The following is a 20,584-nucleotide window of genomic DNA, read 5'->3' as shown; positions in this document are numbered from 1 at the left end:
CAACTGAGGACCGTCTCAGCAAGCTGGGCAGTGGCTGGGCCCAGAGAGATCTTGGGTGGCGAAGTCAAAACAGACCACCTTGCCATAACCCCCCTGGCCAGGCCTGTCTCCCCCTGAAGCCCCCTCCTCATTGTGCCCCTACTTCTTTTGTCCGCTGAGCTCCAGCTGCCGGGGCTCAGCTCCCAGCTGCCCAAAGGGACCTCAGCTGCCAGCTTGACATCTGCGGCCCCACACAATCAGGCTAAGTCCTAACTTCATAAATTCCAGCCATCCTGATCCCCATCAGGTTCCAGCCCCTTGGGCAGGTCTCCTTCAATTCCTTTCCTGCCTTTGTTGCTAACAAGGATTGAGAACCTCCACCACACTATTTGTGGGACTGCAGAGGTTATTTTACCTCTATGGCCTCAGTTTACTCATCCGTAAAATGGGGATAATCACAGTCCCTGCCTCACAGGTGGTTGTTTAAATATAATAATGCAGCTGAAACCCTCAGCACCATACTTGACATGTGTAGGGAACATTCCATGACAGTTGTTACTGAGCCCTGCACTCCTGCCAGGGGTGTGGTCGTGGGTGTCAGAGTCTTTACTGAGGCAGAAAGCACCTACAGCCTCCGCCACCCCCCGACGTACCCCCCTGCCAAACCCCCCACAGCCTGAACCTCCAATCTGCTCACAATTAGTGGAGCTAGGGACAACAAAGAGACACAGAGACAAAGCCGATCCTGAGGGTTCTAGTGGACCTTCTTTTTAATTTGGGGATATATGGTAGGCAGTCTCTTGTACACCAACCAGTTCTCAGTGGTTCTGATCCACATACTTCATAGCATGGGATATTCCATGACTTGGCTTGCTGCTAGGTACTGAGGGTAGATGCTGGGACATGGTCCCCAGCTTCTGGAGAAAGAGCTGACTGGTCCATCATGTGACGCAGGGGGCCATACTTGTCAGCTGTTGCACTGACCCCACCTGAAGACAGCTTCAAAAAGGAAAGGAAAGGAGAAATAAGTAGTGGTGGAGCACCTCCCTGCATTGCAGAGCCTGCTTCCAGAACCTGATGGTACAGCTTGCCTGGGATTTTACAATAGTGCCGTCTGTCACTTTGCATCTTTTTTAAAAAAACATTTATTTGGCTACATTGGGTCTTAGTTGAGGCATGCAGGTTTAGTTGCCCCGAGGCATGTGGGATATTAGTTCTCCGGCCAGGGACTGAACCCCTGCCCCCTGCATTACAAGATGGATTCGTAACCACTGGACCACCAGGGAGGTTCATGATACTTTGCATCTTGCATTGCCAGTTTCTTCTGACCGTCACTCTGGAGATGTGATAGTGTCACTGGCTCACACATGAGGTGGTCGAGGTGTGGGGAAGTTAACATCACTTGCTCAGTGTGTCACAGCTTGCCACGGATGGAACGGAGACTCACACCTAGGCATCCTGCCCCCAGGAGACAGTCCTAGAAGAGCTCGTCCCCCAACACACACCCCACCTGCTCTAGACTCCACTGAGAAGCCAGGGGCTGGGGACACAGACACTCGTGTTGTCCCCGCACCCAAGCTGGAAGAGCTGTCCTGTAATGGCCTTCAGAGTCAGTCTCAGCAACTGCCACAAACGCTTCCTTTTACTCAGCAGTGTTTCTTGGCTGCTGCCCTGGGACCCTGACATCTGCTGATGAGCTAGAGCAGGCAGAAGGGCTTTTCAGTGTAAGCTCCATGGGCACAGAGACTTTTGTCTGATTTGTGCCTGCTGGTGGCAGGCATGAATATTGGTTGAATGACAGTGTCAGGTACCGGTATAAGAACAGGGTGGGAAGGGCTGGGGCCGCTCTCTTAGATGGATGGTCAGGAAAGGCCTCCTGAAGGAGACATTTGAGGAGCATCCCGAATGAATGAGTGAGCACCTGCTGTGTGCCCTGCTAAGTCGCTTCAGTCATGTCCAACACTTTGGGACCCCATGGACTGTAGCCTGCCAGGCTCCTCTGTCCATGAGATGCTCCAGTCAAGAATACTGGAGTGGGTGGCCATGCCCTCCTCCAAGGGATCTTCCTGACCCAGGGATCGAACCCATATCTCTTAAGTCTCCTGCATTGGCTGGCAGGTTCTTTACCACTAGCCGCCACCTGGGAAGCCCTGCTATGTGCCCGGTGCCCTGCTAAACTCTGAACTTGGATTATCTCATCCGGTCCTCATGGTAATACCCTCAAGGATAGGTGCCATGATCCCATGTAATAGATGAGGAAACTGAGGCACAGTAGTCATTGCAACTTGTTCTTTCAGAGCCAGAATTCGACCCAGACTCTCTCTCTCCCTGGACCCTAAGCCACAGGTCCAGCTCTGTGACAGCCACAGAGGAAGGGCCAGATGTCTCCCTCAGCCTCTTGGTCTCTGACCATCTGGAAGTCAGGCCTTTGGCTGCAGGGCTGTTAGACAAGGCAGGATGCTACTCCCAGCTCGGATCCAGGCTGCTACTCCCAGCTCGGATCCAGGCTGCACAGAGACCTTGAGTTTGGCTTCCAATTTAGTGGGTGAAAAGACTGGCTGGTTGGGTAGGCAGGGCCCCCTGCTGGGCCCCTTTCTCTAGAGGGGAAAGATGCCCAGGATCATGAAATTTGGCTCTTGCCAAGAGGTCAGGTCCTCTGATCCAGCCAGCTATTCCTTGTCTGCTGGATTTCCTGGAAGAGCACAGCTGGAGCCCATGGCCCTCCCCTCAGCATCATGGAGAAAACAGCCCATGCAGATGGATCAGTGGGGAGCAGGGCCCAGGGTGAAGAGCAGAAGACTGCCCTGCAGTCAGACACCCCAGCTAGCTGGGGGTCCAACCTGTCCCGTCATCAGCTGTGACCTTGTAGGATGGTGACAGGGCCCCATGGCAGCCAAGGTGGCCGGGCTGTAGATGTCTCCTCTGTCAGTTTTCCCGGGACATACACATTACCAAACAATAGGACAGAAGACCAAGCCCAAACCCACTGTTGACCCTTTATCAGACTCCGTTTGACTATTTCCTTCACATGGAGTCATTTAATCTTTATAAGTTTTTTGATAGAGTAGTGTTGATTCCCTGCCCCCATTTCAAATACGGACAAAGACTTGAGTTAAAAGAACTTATGCATGACATTCGTTTGCTCATTTATCCACTAAAAAATAATGGCTGAGCATCTACTAATGGTTCGTCTTTGTTCCAGTCTCCCAGCTAGTGTGTGGCAGAGACTGGCTTGAACCCAGGGCTTTCTTCCTCCAGGCCCCGAGCATGGGGGACCCCCGCCCCCACCCCCGCACGTTCTACTAGTCCAGGGGTCAAGGGCCTCTGGGCATCTCCTGGCCAAAGGTTGGCCCCACCCATGCCCCTGGTAATGCTGGCCTCTCCCCGCAGGAAAGCGAGGATGCCGTGAAAGCTCTGGCTAAGGAGAAGGACCTGCTGGAGCGCGAGAAGTGGGAGCTGCGGCGCCAAGCCAAGGAGGCCACGGACCACGCCACAGCACTGCGCTCCCAGCTGGACCTCAAGGACAACCGGATGAAGGAGCTGGAGGCGGAGCTGGCCATGGTGAGACCCCGCCCCTTCGCCCACACAGGCTGGGTGGGGCACCTGCCGGAAGTGATGTCACGTTCTGGGAGCAGGAGGTGCTGGGAGACAAGGCTTGCTGGTGGGTTCACGTGGGAGTCTGGAGGGGCGGGACTAAGGCAGGGGGCGGGACCTGGGATGCTCTCTCTGCTTTTTTTCCTTGTCAACCACACAGCCTTCCTTACATCTGCCTGCCTGGGGCCAGACATGTGGGAATGCTGAGAGACAATCCACTAACACTTGGGAGGAAAAACACCAAAAAATTAATAATGGTTATCTCTGGGTAGTAAGATCAGAAGTGGCTTCTATTTCCTTTTTTTTTTTTCCTCCCTATTTTTCTACCCTATTTTCTTATTGCTTGGATCCTCAAGGGAAAAAAATGTTATTTTTTTTTCCTAACCTAAAACAATCCTTCAGAATACTTCCAAACACTATGTTTTCCTCGGAGAGGTGCAGCCTGCCTGTGGAGATAGAGTCTAGGTGGTGTTTTCCAGCCTGGTCGGGCAATAGAACCAAGGTCCAGAGCCCTGGAGTTCTGTTCTGCCTTCTCCTGTGTGACCTTGGGCTGCTCACTGAACTTCTCTGAGCTTCCGTGACCTTTACCTGGCCCTGGGGTGGGGGTGAGGATCTTTATTCCACCCTCCCTTCTCACCAGGTGTTTGAGCAAGTCCTGGGACCTCGTTGTTTAAAGCCCTTCAAACTACCAGAGGCTTAATGCAATGGTGGATGGGAGGAGAGTGTGGAGGGGAATTCCTGGGACAGGACCTGGGGAAGTCCCACCTGGCTCTTAGCCAGAACTCAGTGTTCTCCTGGAGAGCACTGATGCCAGCTAACAGTGGTTGCTGCCATGGGCTCTGGGTTCAAATACAGCCTCCATTGCTTTCTAGCGGTGTGACCTTGGGCAGAACCCTTCACCCTTCTGGCTCTCAGCTCCCTCAGGTGTCAGTAGGGATACCTGCATATAGTCCATGGTTTTCCCAGTGGCTCAGACAGTAAACAATCTGCCTGAAATGCAGGAGACCTGGGTTCAATCCCTGGGTCAGGAAGATTCCCTGGAAAAAGAAATGACAACCCACTCCAATATTCTTGCCTGGAGAATTCCATGGACAGAGGAGCCTGCATATACTCTATAGGGCTCTGGTGAGGGTTTCGATGAAATACTGCAAGAGAAGCACTTAGCCACTCCTGTACATGGTCAGTGATGATATGAAAACAGGAAGATTTTAAATAGTCGCTTCTTTCAGGACCAGGGGTCACCCAGGATAGGTCAGGATCCATGGGCCACTTCTTGGGACCAATCCCACCCTCTGCGTCCTGAGTCTCCATGTCCAATGCTGACCCCTAGTGGTGAGAGCTGCCCAGGCTAGCCGAAGTTCCAGCTGCCAGGTCTCTGGGATCTTCCCACCAGTGGGGTCAGTGGTGCTGGCGGCCCTGCTGCCACATGCAGACCAGACAAAAACCTTTCAAGTTGTAGATCTAGGAAGGGGGCTCAGCGTGAGACAAGACTGCTATTCTGCCACGTCTTCCTGGTGTCCTGTGGATGGATAGATGGGTCTGTATCGCCATGGACCACTAGCTGCAGGCATCCTGGGGAACTCTGGTGTCTTTCAGGATTAGGAGCCAGCTCACCTCTACTTCCACTCTTACCATGCCCGGATGACTCAGCCTGCTTTGATTCTAAGAACCTAAGGCCAGTGGCACTTAGGCTCTTGCCTCCTCCCTCTGGCCAGCATCACACCTCTCTGCTAAATATGAATAGAGAAGTGAATATTTGCAGATCAAGGTGGTGGGTTTGCTGTCACATCAACACAGCCCATGACAATCCCCGTGTTGTTGGTGTGTCCGCTTCCCTGGAGGTCCCCTCTGTTGCAGAATTTCACAGCCTAGAGGCCTCCAAGACTGCCGACTCCGGTCAGTGTTGTCTGGCTTCCCTCACTGCACTGCTGGCCAGGTCGAGAGCAGATGGAAGGCACTTTCCCTGCATGTGCGCCCCAAGTCCTTGCGTTGTAAGCAACAGAAAGCAGCTCTGGCTAGTTCGAGCATACAGGGTGCACTGGAAGGAAGTCAAGAGCTCACAGGTGCAATGGGAAAGTAGAGGGTCAGCTTGGAAATGGGCCAAAGCCAAGGCAGCTGCAGCCGGTGGGGAACCCAGGATTCCATCTGGAATGGTCTGCTCAGTGACCCCTGCCAGGAGGATGAACCTGTACCTTTTGTCCTCTGAATTTCACTTCAGTTTTTAAAAGTCCGATCCAGTACAGGATAGCCACATGGCCCATCTGGGGTCACCTGCTTATTCCTGCTCTAGGAGTTCTGGCTATGGCACCAGTGATGGATAATTTCATTAAGTGACCTGCCCACAACACTGAAGGCCTGAGGCAGCTGCCAGGTGAGGGGTGAGCAGGCCCTGTCCCAAATCAGGCATCGTCCCTCCCCTACCCAGCCTCCGCTGGGTCTCTCCACACACCCTATGCAGCTGAAAAGGGCCGCTTCACTTGAGTAAGAAAGAGTCAGAGATATAGCTTCCCAAGAAATGTACACCTCTCTTGGTGTTTGGTGACAGCACCTGAGGCTCCCACCCTTGGGGAGGGGACATCTCCTGATAACAACTCTTGGCCAAACTCGGCATTCCCACCCAAGGAGCATTTTCCCCTCTGTAGACACACTGGCTCCATGGGACCACCCTGTGGTGGTGGTTTTGTTAATTTAAAAACTGTTCAGCATGCTATTTTATTGCAATACTAGTCACATACCATAAAATTCATCCTTTTATGATGTACAATTTAGTGGTTTTTAGTATGTTCACAAAGTTGTACAACCATCACCACTATCTAATTCCAGAACACTCAGTCACTCCAGTGAGCTGTATATTCTTACTGTGCCCATTTCACAGATGTGGAAACAGGTCTGGCATGCAGGATGCTCACCCAGAGCTGACCAGAGAATTGAGAGGCAGAGCTGGGAGACCGGCAGTCCTCGCGCTCCGTGATGGGAGGCCTCTGAAAGGACGCCCAGGTGCTGGCCTGGAGGAGACACCCCCTCTTATCATCGAGCAGGCCGGAGACGGGGCTGCCAGCCCAGCAGTCACAGGCTTCCCCCCACCCGTCCCAGCTGCAAGGCCGTTCCCCCGGAGCCTGGTTCCTGGTGGCCTAGACTTTTGTTTTGTATCAACACTGCTTCTCCAAAACAGGAAACAGTTCTTAAGTTTACGATGTACACTGTAATCAAGGCTTCTCACCCCCCACACTGTTGACATTTGGGGTCAGAGAAGTCTCTGGTGGGGCCATCCCATGCACTGTTGGGTGTGCAACAATACCCATCCCCGGCCTCCACCTACTAGACACCAGTAGCACCTGCCAACTACGCGAAAGTCTCCAGGCATTTCCCAGAGTTCCCTGGATGGGGAGATGATTCACCCTGGTGAGAACCACTCCTCTGTAGAGCAGGATGTTTCTCGAGAATGGAGTATGGGATTCCCTCGTCTCAGCATCTGTTTGCACCCTGGTTGTTCAGTTCTAACACGGTCCCAGTTTGGGTCCTGCATTTTCTGGCTGTGTGACCTTTGACAAGTGACTTAACTTTCCGAGCCTGTGTCCATGTGTATAAGACCTTCCTCCTAGGGTGATTGTGAGGTGCGGTGATGAGGGATGAAAGTAGGCTCACCATCCACCATCAGTGAACGTTAGCTGTTCTTACTGATGTTGGAGACCATCCTGTCCTCAGGCCACCCCGAGATGAAGAGTTGTGGATTCTCATGTCCTGTCTACTAGCCGGTCATTGTGTGACCGGCCTGGGCCTCAGTTCCCTCACATGTGAAAAATGGGGATAAGGGTGGTTTTGGTTCCTTTTTAACAGCTGTGCTCGGGGTTGGCGCCACCCCTGCCTTCCCTCTAAGGAAATCAGCCTGGCCACACAGCAAACCTCCCAGCCCTGGACCACTGCCATCCTGGCCCAGCAGACCAGCCCTTGCCCACAGCCAGCTCCGAGCACTAGGCCTGAGCTCAGACCCCCCAGCCACACATGTGAGGGTCAGAGCCTGCCCAAGCCTGACGTCCCCCATAGGGCCTCTCTCCACCCTGTGGGTTGGTTGGAGAAGGTGTGGACCCAGTATTGCCTTATCAGCTGATTCTGGTGCCTCCACGCTGGACCCACTGCCACCACATCCTGAGATCTGGGACAGGGTCGCAGTGAGTAAGCCCAGGAAGACGGTCGTCAAGTCCGCTTGTAGCCAACATGATGACTCTTTAGTGCAAATGCAGCTTTTATGCAGCTGGAATCCATCCGAGCATGACCTTCTCATGTTTGGTTCAAGTGTTCCTGCCCTGAAATCCTCCCAGGCTTTGGCGGGAGAGATATCCCTCACCCGGGGATCAAATCCACGCCTCTTATGTCTCCTGAATTGGCATGCGTGCATGCTAAGTCGCTTAAGTCGTGTCTGACTCCGTGCAACCCTCTGGACTGTGGCCTGCCAGGCCCCTCTGTCCATGGAGTTCTCCAAGCAAGAATACTGGAGTAGGTTGGCATGCCCTCCTCCAGGGATCTTCCCTACTCAGGGATCAAATCCTCGTCTCTTACGTCTCCTGCATTGGCAGGTGGGTTCTTTACCACCGGTGCCACCTGGGAAGCCCCTCAACAAGCACAGATCCCTTGATAAGCCAGTGAGCCTCACTCACAGCATCCCTCACAGTCAGGCCAACTCTCTGACTGGAAACACAGCCTGGCCTTCAGGCAGGAACCTGAGGGAGAGGAGGGCAGGGCTCCACATTCCTCTTCCCTTCTACTTCCTGGATTATCCAATTTCACAGAGGCATAAATAATCCTAACAGCCTGCTACTGTTGGACAGCAAACCAGACAGTATCCTGGGCCTTCCTGTGAATTATTCCATGTCTGACTCCTACTTGTGAAGTAGAAACTGTTTCATAATAACAGTCACTGACATTTATTGAGCCTTTTTTTTAAACCATAGGCCAAGTGCTCTCCATAGCAACCATGTTTCCTCATCAGACAGACAAGGGTGTGAAGGCGCAGGCGAGGGGCCTCTCCCAGGATCCCGCAGCTAGGAAGTGGCAGAGCTGGGCTCAGATCCAGGCTGTCGGATCCCAGAGCCCAGGCTCCAAGGTGCTATACTAGGCTGCCTTGTCGCACAACTCCAGGGGGTGCACTTACAGACAATGATCCCTCTCAGTTCCCCATCTTACTGTGAAGACCCTGAGGCTCAGGGTGGTGGAGTACCTTGCTCCAGATCACACAGCAAGTCAAATAATAGAAATGGAGTTTGTACCGTGTTCTGTCTGACTTTTGTCACATGAGGGTGTTTGAGCCAATTCACTGGTTCCCAGGAGCTCAAAACTGTGGGTTCAGGGTGTCCAGCAGGGCGTGTAGGCTCAGAGAGAAGAGCGAGCTCCTAATGTTGAACTGCATTCAGTGGAGGAGATTAGTAGAGAAATGTGCAGATTGCCACCAAAAAAAAAGAAATGATCCAGGGCAGCAGCGAGAGAGAGAGAGTGAGTGTGTGTGTACATGCAAGTATTTTAAGTTAGACTATGTGCCTCATCTGCACTTCACATCTCTGTTTTGCTCAGTCTTGGAAATTTAAACTCATGAGTGGACAGTTTGTCACAGGTTCCGGTGCTCAGAACTCACAGACACACCCGCCCCGTCCTGCAGGACTAAAGGTAGGCTCCTCCACATTGTCAGGCCGTAATAATGCCAAGTGGCCTGCTGAGTTATTCACAGAAGGTGCTGCTCTCAGGCCTAGACAGAGGTGAGGCTCCACCTGGGAGAAGGAAGCCAGGTGGGGACAGGAGAGTGGTCCTGCCCAGGCCTCTTTCTACGCTGCCTCAAGGGGCTGCTTATTTCAGGGGATGACTTGGACTTGCCTGTGCTTTCCATGTGCGTGGCTGGGGGTGTTTGCAAGAGGGCAGAGCTGAGAGTTAGCGATGATGGCAGACTGAACGGGCGCTCGCTTTCCCCCAGCGTCCACCCGTCTGGCAGCCAAGATGGATTGGGCAGAAGGAAGCCAGGGAGTGGGGCAGCCAACTACACAGAGCAGAGCCAGGATGGAGGGCTGGGAGGCCAGGCGCACAGACACCTGGAGGGGAGAGCAGATGTGGTCCCCAGTGAGGCGCGCTGGTCCAGGAAACGAGTCCGTGATGCTGGTGGGCCTGCTGCAGGCACGTGGCAGCTCCAAGACACAGCCGGCCTGGCTCCTTCCTTCAGTAAAAGGATTGCTCCATTGTTCCTGTAGTAAGTGAACAGCACAGATTCCCTGGGCTGTCTGCCTGGACGTGGCAGAGACCTGCTTCCACTCCCTCTGCAGTTTTCCTGAGTGCTTCGCTCGTTGTGCCCAGCCCCAAGCCAGGTGCTGGGGATCCCGTGGTGACCAGCCAAACCCTACTCTCTGCCTCATGGATTCAGAGGCTGCCTCACTTGTGCTGGTTATTTCCTTGCCCCAGAGGAGAGTGGGTACCATAGACAACCATGGGGCTCCCAGGCTTGGGGCCCAACTTTGACATCGTACCTGCTGTGCACTCCTGGAGAAGTTACTTAACCTCTAATTTCTCCTCCGGCAAGCACAGCTAATCCTGCACTCCCTGCTTGAGACCCAGGGCTGTTACACTTGAGCACATGACAGTTTTCTAAACCAGGTAGAGATTATTACCTGGCTGGTGGATGAGGAGCTGACTCCTTCAACTCAGCCTCTCTTTGCCAAGGGGGTTTATATTCCCTGGGGGCTGGCAATGGAAGGGGAGTGATTTCATAGACTCCTGGAGTATCCAAGCTACAGAGAGCCCTAAAGATTGGTCCAAGCTTTTCATTACACAGATAGGGAAACTGAGGCTCAGAGAAGGCAGTGATTTATCTAAAATAACACAGCTGGTCAATGTGATGAGGCTGTATCAGGCTTTAGGCTAAGGACTTCATTTCTCAGCTGGACTCTCTTTCTCTGCCTGGAGGAGCCCAGGGTCTTGGGGTATGGAAAGTTCTGGAGCTAGGAGAAAGATGAGATGAAGTCTTTCCATTTCATCTGTGTTCATGTTAGGGGCAAAGCCAGCACTCATGGTGGCTCTGCCATTTGTTCTCAGTTACAGCCCATGGGCCCCTCCCCTGGCATGAGCCTGGGGAGTAAGTGGGGAAGCAGAAGTTGAATATGATGGAAAGTACACATTAATACTTTTCTAATATGTACCCTTTTCTCCCCTGAATAATTTGGGACAACTTCTAATAAGACCCCCTATACCCTGGTGGGGAGCTGACCCAAAGCTAACCCAAAGGTCCATAACTTCAGTCAGGAGACAGAGAAAGGAACAGCTGTCTGACTGTTCATCTGCCCAAACTCAGCCCCACACCTGTGTCCCAGGCTTCCTTGTTTCTCACGTGTTCTCATGGAATCCTGGGAGCCAGGCTGAGGGTCTGCCCTGTTCCCAGCCTGTGTTGCATAGAACCTTGTGAAGGAGCCATCACAGGTTGAATTTGAGAGGAGATAAGGGGATAACGGAGGATGAGATGGCTGGATGGCATCACCAACTCGATGGACGTGAGTCTGAATGAACTCCGGGAGTTGGTGATGGACAGGGAGGCCTGGCGTGCTGCAATTCGTGGGGTCGCAAAGAGTCGGACATGACTGAGCGACTGAACTGAACTGAAGGGGATAAAGGGTCAGGAAGGAGGGCATGGTAACCCACTCCAGTATTCTTGCTTGGAGAATCCCATGGACAGAGGAGTCTGATGGGCTACAGTCCATGGGGTCGCAAAGAGTCGGACATGACTGAAGCAACTTAGCACAAAGGAAAAGAGGCAAAACACCACTTTCTTACCATCTCATTCAAATCCCAGCTGGTCCTTAGAGAAACCAAGAGAATGGGTGCTAAGTGTGTCCTCCATCCCCCTTTGTGGTCTGACTGTGTGTCAGCAGGAACTAAGGGATAACTAACCCCAGAGCACACCCTAGGTGATGTGCTGATTGGCAGGTGGTGCAGAGCTGGACATGCCCTGGTGTGTCAGATGCCTGGCTTTCTCAGGATGGTGGGTGATGGCCCAGCAGTAGGTGGAGAGGAGTCCCCATGATCACATGGTCTTCTTCCTGTTCCCCGGCTCTCTCTCCAGGCCAAGCAGTCCTTAGCCACACTGACCAAGGACGTCCCCAAGCGGCATTCACTCGCCATGCCCGGCGAGACGGTGCTTAATGGCAACCAGGAGTGGGTGGTGCAGGCAGACCTCCCGCTGACTGCAGCCATCCGACAGAGCCAGCAGACTCTCTACCATTCACATCCCCCCCACCCTGCGGACCGGCAAGGTGAGTCCAGCCCAACCTAGCCCAGCCACGGCTGTGGAGGCATCTCAGGAGGCGAGCATCCTCTTTACACACTGTCTCTGCTTTTGGGGGTGTGTGGGGCAAAGGCCATGGCTCAGGGTAACTGAAAAATCAGAATGATGGAACTCAAGTGTAGCTGGCTACCAAGGTTCAGATAATATCTGGGTCTGACTCGCTCCATCTCTCAGCTCTGCCTGCCTACATTTGGCCTCATCTTTAGACTACCTCTTGCCACAAAGCAGAAAACAGTTTCCAGCAGTTTCTGGCTTTTAGGGCCCCTGCGGCTCTAAACTCTTCAGAGAAATCTTTCTCAGTGTGTATAGTAAATCCCAAAGAAGGACTCTGATAGGCCAGCCAGGGTCACATGCCTATATCCAAACCAATCACTGTGTCTAGGGAGTGGTTACACTGATTGGCCATCCAGGTCATATGCCCACCCCTGGACCAATCACAGTGTCGGGCCGTGGATACCCTGATCCTCCCGTCTGGATCACATGGGCATCCTTTGGCGGAGGAGATAGTGAGACTCCCTTGATTGACAGCTCCAGGTAATCACTGGATGTGTGGGGAGGTTAGAAATAAATGTTAGGGGTGTTTGCTCCAGGCACTGGTGGGGAGAAGGGCTCAGCCTCTAGTCAACATCTAGACCCACCAGCTACAGTACAAACGCCAAACCCCTCTGCACATCTGCAGCACACTTGGCTCCATTTTTTTGTCCCTCCTGTGAGTGGCATTTATGTGACAGGTGCAGATTGGAGACAGGCAGCTGGCTTCTGGAGCCTGTGGTTCCTGCTGTCACCTAGCTAGGAACCCAAGCTTCTGACTCCAAAGGCACCCACCCCACCCTACCCCACCCACTCCTCCATAGGGCCCCTGGCAGCAAGGATCGCTTCTCAGTAACGCAGCCCTCACTGCAGGCGCCGCCTGCACACCATAGGCCCTCAGTCTTGTCCAGCAGTAAGTGCTTCCTCCCTCCAGGGCCAGCGCCTACAGCCAGGAGAGCGATCTGCTGGAGGGACTCTGGTGGGCTTATAGGCATTCAGCTGCTGTGACATGAGCTGAGGCTGGGTGGAGGTGGGCAGGGCTGAATCCCTTCGCTTGCGGGAGGACTGCATTTCTACCCCCAGGTAAAGTGAGACCAGTTGCCTGGCTCTCACTGCAGTGAGGAGTGGAGGCCATCTGGGAGACTGCCATGGTCTTCTAGGCAAGAGACAGTGGTGACCTGGGCTAGGGTAGTGGTGGTGGGGCTAGAGAGAAGTGGCCAGATTTACAGCTGTGTTTGGAGGTGCTGCTGCTGATTGGCTGGGGTGATGGAATGAGAGGGAAAGAGGAGCCAGTGGTGGCTTCAAGGCTTCTTGCTTGGGAAGCTGGTATTGACCAGCTGTTAGGATTGCACCAGGTCTAGGTAACATCCAGGCAGTGGGAGCATTGTGAAAAACAATCACCAAGGTGCCTGCAAACTTTGCTCTTCTCTTCATCCTGGTTAGGAGGGGGCCTATTGGATCCAGGGACTGGAGATTCTTGCCAGCAGCAGCTCTCTGGTGATGTGTGGGACTGTGGAATAGAGGGGTGGAGAGCGGGGCAAGTCTCTTCTATATGTCTCAGTGCTCCCATCTGTATAATGGGTGGAACAACCTGCAAGGCAGTGAAGCCACAGATATCCTCTCCCTCCCCCACTCACCAACTGTCCCTGCTTTCCAGCGGTCAGGGTGAGCCCGTGCCACTCCCGGCAGCCCTCTGTCATCTCCGACGCATCTGCCGCCGAAGGCGACCGGTCGTCCACGCCAAGCGACATCAACTCCCCCCGACACCGGACACACTCCCTCTGCAACGTAAGGCCAGCAGCCGCAGGGCCCGGGCCGTGGGCCCCCCTGGAAACCTCAGAGGTGGGGGTGGAGGGGTGAAGACCTACCCGCTGTTTCCTCTCGTCCACCCAGGGAGCATTCTGGCGGAGGCATTTCCTGTTCTGTTCTTTCCTTTTGCAAGAAGAGATGGATGTGGGGAGAGAAAGAAATGAGGCCTGTTGGCTCCTTGTGTCCGGGAGGGCGAGGAAAATCCAGAGGAAGGCGGGCCTGGGTCGGCCACAGGGGCTGAGCAGCCTGGGCTTACCTGTGGTGGGCTGTGTCTGGGACCATGGGCGTCTCCTCCCAGACTACCTTCCGAGCTTGGGATCTCACCACCACCACCACTCCTATTTCCCTGTAGAACCAGCTCTTGATCCTTCATCCAGGAATCAGCCAGACTTTTTTTTTTAATCTCTGGGAGTTTTTGCATGTTTTGCTTCTGGAGAGGCATCCAGTGAATTTGTTCTAAGTTTGTTTGCTTTGCTTGCTCGATCACATGCTTTTTGATTGTATACTGAGTCCCAGCTACCAAGAGGTGCAGGTCAGTAGCCACCTAACTCTTGATGACTGGTGGGGAGACAGGCTTCCCAGGAATGGGGGTGGTGAACAAAGGCAGGTGGGTCAAGCGTCTGAGGACAGGAAGCCTCCACATCGAGGCTCGAACACGAAACACTGGGATCAGGGTACGGGGCCCACTTTTCCTATTTGTTCCATCATGTGGTTGATAATCCCTGGGGCTCCCCTGCCATTTCCTAAAGACACAGCAGAGTCAGGTCTTCAAATGCATGGACAAGCTTTCTCAAAGACTTGGTTTATGTTGTTCTATTAACCAGTGAGATGGATAATAAAAAAGAAATGAGGTGGATACAGTGGGAGAGGAAGACAGAATAACTATTGCTTGCCGGTGGGGTGATTATCTACCTGGAAAACCTCAAGAGAATAACCTGAAGTCATTACACTAATAATGAGAAGTATATATCAGTACTGGTACAATATCAATTGATAAAAATCAGTAACTTTTCTATATTAGTAATCATAATGGAAGCAATTTTTTTTTCCAAATCTATAGTAACAATAAAAAGCACTTAATAGCTAAGACTAAACTTGAAATGAGTTGCCTCAGCCTGGTGGTGTGGGTGACAGAGACTGCTGGCCGGGGCCTCTTGAAGCCACATGAGGATGGGGAGGGGGCCTGAATCCCACTCAGGACTGGGATTCTGTTTTCACCTGGGCTTGAAGGAAGCAATCTGTTCTTCTCTTGTTCCCAGGAGAGAATTCTGGTGATAAAGGCTGTCCTTGCAGAGCCAAGGCAAGGAAGGTTTGGCCGGTAGAGGGGCCTCTGACATTACTGTCTTTCTGAGGAGTCAGTGCTGAGGTATACCTACAGCCAGCACTGCCGTGCATTCTTAGTGTGGGCCAGATACCCTGTAGTATCTGAGCACACCTCAAATAAGACCACCTTCCCAAGGGCCATATTTTGCCTTCCCAATGGGGCTTTGACAGTCAAAATGCCACTGGGAAATCCACCCTGCAGAAAGTGTTCTTTAAAGGCCTCTGAATTGCATTTGGCTCAGATCTAGCCTTTTGCACAACTTGGCCTTGGCACATAACCTGCTGCTACAGAGAGCAGGTCTGGCATGTTTATTCCCAAGCTCACTACACAGGGCCCTGCTGCTAGGTGGTGGGTGCTGTGATAAGCCAGTCTGTATGTGGGTATTCCAGTGGGCTCTAGCCTCATTCTCTCACCCATACATTTGGCAAAGATGGCCCTACACAGAACCAACCTACCTTAGCTGCCTGGCAGATAGATAGATTCTGTTTGCAAACCTTGAGATGGGACTAAAGACTAAACTACTGTTTGTTCCATCCCTGCCCTCCCTCAACCACCTTCATCCCCCATCTCAACATATGTGCATACAGGTAAGCCAGGAAGAACCTGAAAATAGCTCCAGGTGTAGCTCTGTTCTCAGGCATCTGACCTGATACCTGCAAGAACAGCCTGGCCTGGAATAAGCAACCCCCATTCTTTCATGCTCTGGTCACTTACTTAGAGCAGAGGTGGGAACTCAGCACAGAGAGGCTGGAGAAGATGGACATTCACTCACGTGACACATGGTTTGTTTCTTGCCTTTTACTAGCAATTCTGGAAATGAGCACCAGAAGTCACCCTAGTAATGACTTTTGTGATCCCAGTGATCTGTGCCCCTACCCCAGGCAGGGCAGATTGATTCTGGGATATGATGAGGGCTTTTGCATACTCAGAGGAAGGAGCACTAGACCAAGAAAAAAACAGATGGTCTTGAATTTGAGTTGTAGCTCTGGTTTTAATTAGCTTTATAATGTTGGACTGTCTGGAACCTCTCTGTGTATCTGTAAATCAGGCTAATGAGCCTTGTCTGCCCCTCCACACAATAAGACATTTATTGTGTTATTCGTGGGGGAAATATTAATAAGAGGCTGCATAGTCTTACAAGTCTTCCTGTCCCAAAATTCTTTATTTTTGTGCTTTTCTGTAAAGTTATACTTCTTTAGGAAAAGCACCAAGTGTAACCAACTTCCAGTTTTAACTCAGTGGGTCAATTAGGAGAGGAACTTGGAAGCCTTTGAGTGACAGATATGTTGGTCAGAGGGTAATAGGGGTCAAGAAGCCAGAACAGGCAGATCCCCTCAGGGCCCTCTGGCCAGGATCCCTGGTCCAGGCAGCATCTCCATGAACCCGAGGTGCCATGACTGAGCCATTGGGAAGTGTCTACTTTCGGGGTGGAGGGCGGATTCCCCAGAGGCAGGGCAGTCCCTCAGGGATGACTTCCTTCCACGGAAAAGCCCATGCTCCACGGGCCACCTCTGTTCTCATATGTTGTGTGTCTCCGCTGTTTCATCTTCCTCCTCTCCTTTGGCTACAGGGCGACAGTCCCGGCCCAGTTCAGAAGAACCTGCACAACCCCATTGTACAGGTAGGTGTGCCTTGCCTGGCCACTCAGGCCCTCCCTGCACCCTTTCTTAACCGTGACTTCACTTGTTCCCCTGGGCCCTCAGCATTCCCACATCCATACGTGGGCACCCAGGGCAGAGAGAAGTTAAGCCACAACCTCAGTCACGTGGGTTGGTGCAAGAGCTGGGCTCAGTGCCTGGGTTTGCCCTGTTACGTCCTCTTCCAGATCTGTGGACCTACTAAGAGCATCCCACATCCTCCATGCAGCCCTGTTGAGCCTTGGGCTCTTTGGACCTCTTGCTCCAGGAAACTTTTTAAAATTCACTTTTAACATTTCAGTACACTATCTTAAGAGTGAGAAAGGGGCTGTAGGGAGGAAAACATGGATATGAGGCTCAGAGGAGTTCTCCGAGGTCAACTCTCTCATCCTGGGGTTCCCACATGCTGGTCTTCTGGACTGCTTGTCTGCACCAGGGTCTGCCAGTGAAGATTTTCCTATTGCAGATTCCTAGGCCCTTCACCCTAGAGATTCTAATCTGCCAGGCTGGGGTGTGGGGAAGGTGACTGGAATTAAGGTAATTCTGATGTGGTTTGAGGAACCATTACTCTAACCTCCACCTTTTTGACCAATAGCACTGTCCTGCATCTTTGTATAAAATACTTGACTGTTTGCAAAGCTGCAAGCCCATAGTTATCCTGAGAGAAAGATCTCCTCCTTCTAATCATTGTTTTTGTCATTATTAACAATCCCAGCATCACAAGATGAGAAAACTGGGCTCAGAGAAGGTGGGGGCTCTCCAGGTTTCCCCGGGTAGTGACATAATCAAGATCAGAACCCAACCCTGGCCTCCCGGCTCTACCGAGGCCAGTATTGCTTCTTGTCAGTACAAGTATAGTACTTGCCAGACCCGGGAACCTTAAGGTCCAGGGTCTTTGCTCTTGGCTGACATGAAGCTTAGGTTTTCTCCTCCCTAGTTGTCCATGTTCTCCTGACGCCCCCTTTTCCAAAGGGCTCATCTCATGGGCCCTGTGGCCAGCCGTGGCAGCATGCATGGGTGTGCTTCTGCAAGCCCTCTACAAGCACAGGAAGGCTGTGGACAACACACTGAATTTAAATAACAGTACAAACCCCAACAGCAGCTATCACGAATGCTTATTAGGTGCCAGGCACTGTTCTAAGCGTTTTTTTATCTTCACTTTAGTGACATCCTCATGACAGTTTTGGATGGGTCCTAGTGTTGTCCCCAAGAGGTTCTGTAACAGGCCCAAGTCCGCTCAGCGAGTGAGGGGCAGACCCTAGCATCTTTACCCACGGATGCCCCCCCACCCCCACCCCTCCCTGTCTTCCGCCCCAGCTCAGCTTTTCTTTGTTCTTCTCCCCGCCTCATCCATCACCTGGCCGGACTCCGCAGTCACTAGAGGATCTTGAAGACCAAAAACGGAAAAAGAAGAAAGAGAAAATGGGATTCGGCTCCATCTCGCGTGTCTTCGCCAGAGGGAAGCAGCGGAAGTCCCTCGACCCCGGCCTCTTTGATGGTACCGCCCCTGATTATTACATAGAGGAGGACGCGGACTGGTGATACCCGCCTCCCTTCGCCTGCTGCCCGGCGGGCGTGTCTGTGCGTGTGGACGTGCGTGCGAGTCGGGGGTGGGGGGGGTGCGGCTGGGCGTGCGTGGCAGTGCGTGTGTGCGCGATCTCTCGCGCACGTGGGCGCGGGTGTGGCCGAGCCTGCTCGCGCGGGCCCCTCCCCTGCGTCGTCACCTCTGTAATTGATGTACATACTACAACCGTGTGTGAACATGTCAACTCTCTGTTGTCCTCGGAGCGATACAGTTGTGTTGTTAATCTGGGTTTGTTTTTGTTTTTTTTTTTTCAATGTGTTTTTTTTTTCTTCTTCTTTTTGTTCGGTTCGTTGGGGGATTTTTTTGGTCCCTTTCCCTCCCTGCCTCCTTTTTATGAAACTTGAAAACTTGAAGGACTGCTGTGTATTTGTAAATAACAAAACTATTGTGCCCTCTGTGCTTGTAAATGTCCCTCGTCCAAACTGCTACTTCTGGAGCCCGTCTCCCTGAGGATGTGGTCTGTTTTTGATGTTCCCCCCCTTACCCCACTCTGCCTACCCCTTCCAGTGTGAACGCGTGGGACCAGACCCTGTTCTCGGGCACACCCAAGTCACTTTAACCCCAAAAGGCCATCATCATCAGGGTAAGGTCCACTCTCCACAGAGACTTGCAAGCCTGGCCAAGGGGCCCTGTCCTGGCTCGGCTTGTCAGAGGCCAAACGGGCTCTTTTTAATGGCCTGCCGGTTTTTAAATTGCGTTGCCGTTTCTTTCTTTACGGGGAAAAGAAAATTGTTCCGTTTAATTTATTTGCACAAATGCAGAAGACTTATTCTAGCTAAATTATTACATAAATATCGGAATGTATATTTTTCCACGGGGGCGGGCGGGAGGCGGGTTCTCTGTTGACTTGTGTGTTCTGTGATCATGCTGCTGCCAAGCTGCGCAAGGTAGAGTTTAGGGTGGCCAGAACCAGGGACCATTGGATTTCCAAGCTCGCTTTTTTCTGTTCGTTCTTCTTCTCTCTCCCTCATTGTCCCGCCCCTGCATGGAAAGTACGCTCCGCCTTTCTCACACCTAGAGCTCTCTCCAGGCCTTTCTATACATATTTATTTATCTGAAAGAGCACTGACCTCAGTGAGCAGAGCGCCTGATGTCGTGGTCCCCTTCTCTTGGGTCTGTCTTTTGAGAGAGGCTGAATACAGGGCAAGACAGCCGACCGCATGACCACAGGGTAGGACCCCAGGGACACTCGGCCCAAGTGGGTTCCCCAAGGGTCCTGGAGCAGCCCCCATTCCTCCCTGCAGCTGTGTCTCTCTCATCCTTGGTTGATTCTGCACATTGGCCAGGCAGGTGCCATGGGGGAGGCACCCATCTCGAGGGGGAGGGCTGTTGGAGACACAGCGCCCAGCACCTCTGCCCTCCCTCTTCTGGTTGGCTCCTCCACCCACACCTCACGGAGTCTCTTGGGATTCCTCAGACCCTGTCGTCCAACTGTCACAGCAGCTTGAGCCCACTCAGCCCAGGAGAGAAGGGCTGGCAGAAACGCCTGCCTCTCTGGGGAGCAGTGTTGATCCCTGTGAGGCTTCACCAGCAAGGAACTGTGAGCATCATAACGCCAGGTGAAGGAGAACATGTGAGCTTCTAAGCCAGGGTCTCCCATGGCCTAAAACTAGCCTTTCCTTTTCTTCTGACCTGTGAATTCCCGCTCTGAACCACCTTAACTACTAACAGCTCAGTTCACACACCCTCTAAACAACAGTAGTTGCGCTTTCTGCTAACCGTAACGTTTGCAACTCTTACCAAGAAACAGAGATTTTTAAATGCTGAAGCATCTCTTATCAGAAGGGATAGGATATTTTTTCCAAAGTCTCTAAAACAGAAAAGCCCCAGTCAGCTGCTCCCTTTCCTTCTGACCTAATGGGGTTGGAAAAGGTACCTAAAGTAGGCAGGGTACCTACTAAGGATCTTTCTGGGCTCTGTTGGCTGAGCCATTTCACCGAGCCTGGCGGCGAGGGAGAGCAGCTGGAGCGAGAGAGATTTTAGGAAATGCTTTTCTCCCCCCATGAATTTTTTTTTCTTTTAGTTGATTTTTATTGTTTTGCCCTTTACTTACAAGAAAATAAGGTTGCAACCCCTCCTGGTAATAATGATTTAGTAGTTCCTTTTCATTTCAGTTTTTGTAAATTAGGAGATAATTCTAAGAGTTACTAAGGATGATTTATTTAAGAGAACTACGTCAAATAGCGAATGAGTTATGGGTAACATTAGATGAAAATAACCTTTCCCGTGGGAAAGGTTTCTTGAAGGCATGGATGCAAATATAAAATATAAACAAAAAAATCTAAATAAAGCTTATTTTAAAATATGATCGAATT

The 20,584-nt window shown here is 52.2% G+C and overlaps 1 protein-coding gene across 3 annotated transcripts in view; it reads left to right on the top strand.

Annotated features, from left to right (window-relative positions):
* Positions 1–20,584, top strand: part of KAZN (kazrin, periplakin interacting protein) — a 1,348,869-nt gene that overhangs the window by 1,277,296 nt on the left and 50,989 nt on the right. For all 3 annotated transcript variants that reach the window (XM_070768463.1, XM_070768464.1, XM_070768465.1), the window contains 5 exons: positions 3,370–3,540; positions 11,663–11,852; positions 13,572–13,702; positions 16,618–16,668; positions 18,059–18,182. In XM_070768463.1, the coding sequence (XP_070624564.1) occupies positions 3,370–3,540; positions 11,663–11,852; positions 13,572–13,702; positions 16,618–16,668; positions 18,059–18,182 (667 nt within the window). The remainder of the gene's footprint in view (positions 1–3,369; positions 3,541–11,662; positions 11,853–13,571; positions 13,703–16,617; positions 16,669–18,058; positions 18,183–20,584) is intronic.

Source organism: Bos indicus, chromosome 16 (assembly GCF_029378745.1).
Source record: "Bos indicus isolate NIAB-ARS_2022 breed Sahiwal x Tharparkar chromosome 16, NIAB-ARS_B.indTharparkar_mat_pri_1.0, whole genome shotgun sequence".
NCBI classification, from domain to species: domain Eukaryota; kingdom Metazoa; phylum Chordata; class Mammalia; order Artiodactyla; family Bovidae; genus Bos; species Bos indicus.
Note: the sequence above shows the minus strand (reverse complement) of the source record. Positions and strands in the feature narration are given on the sequence as shown.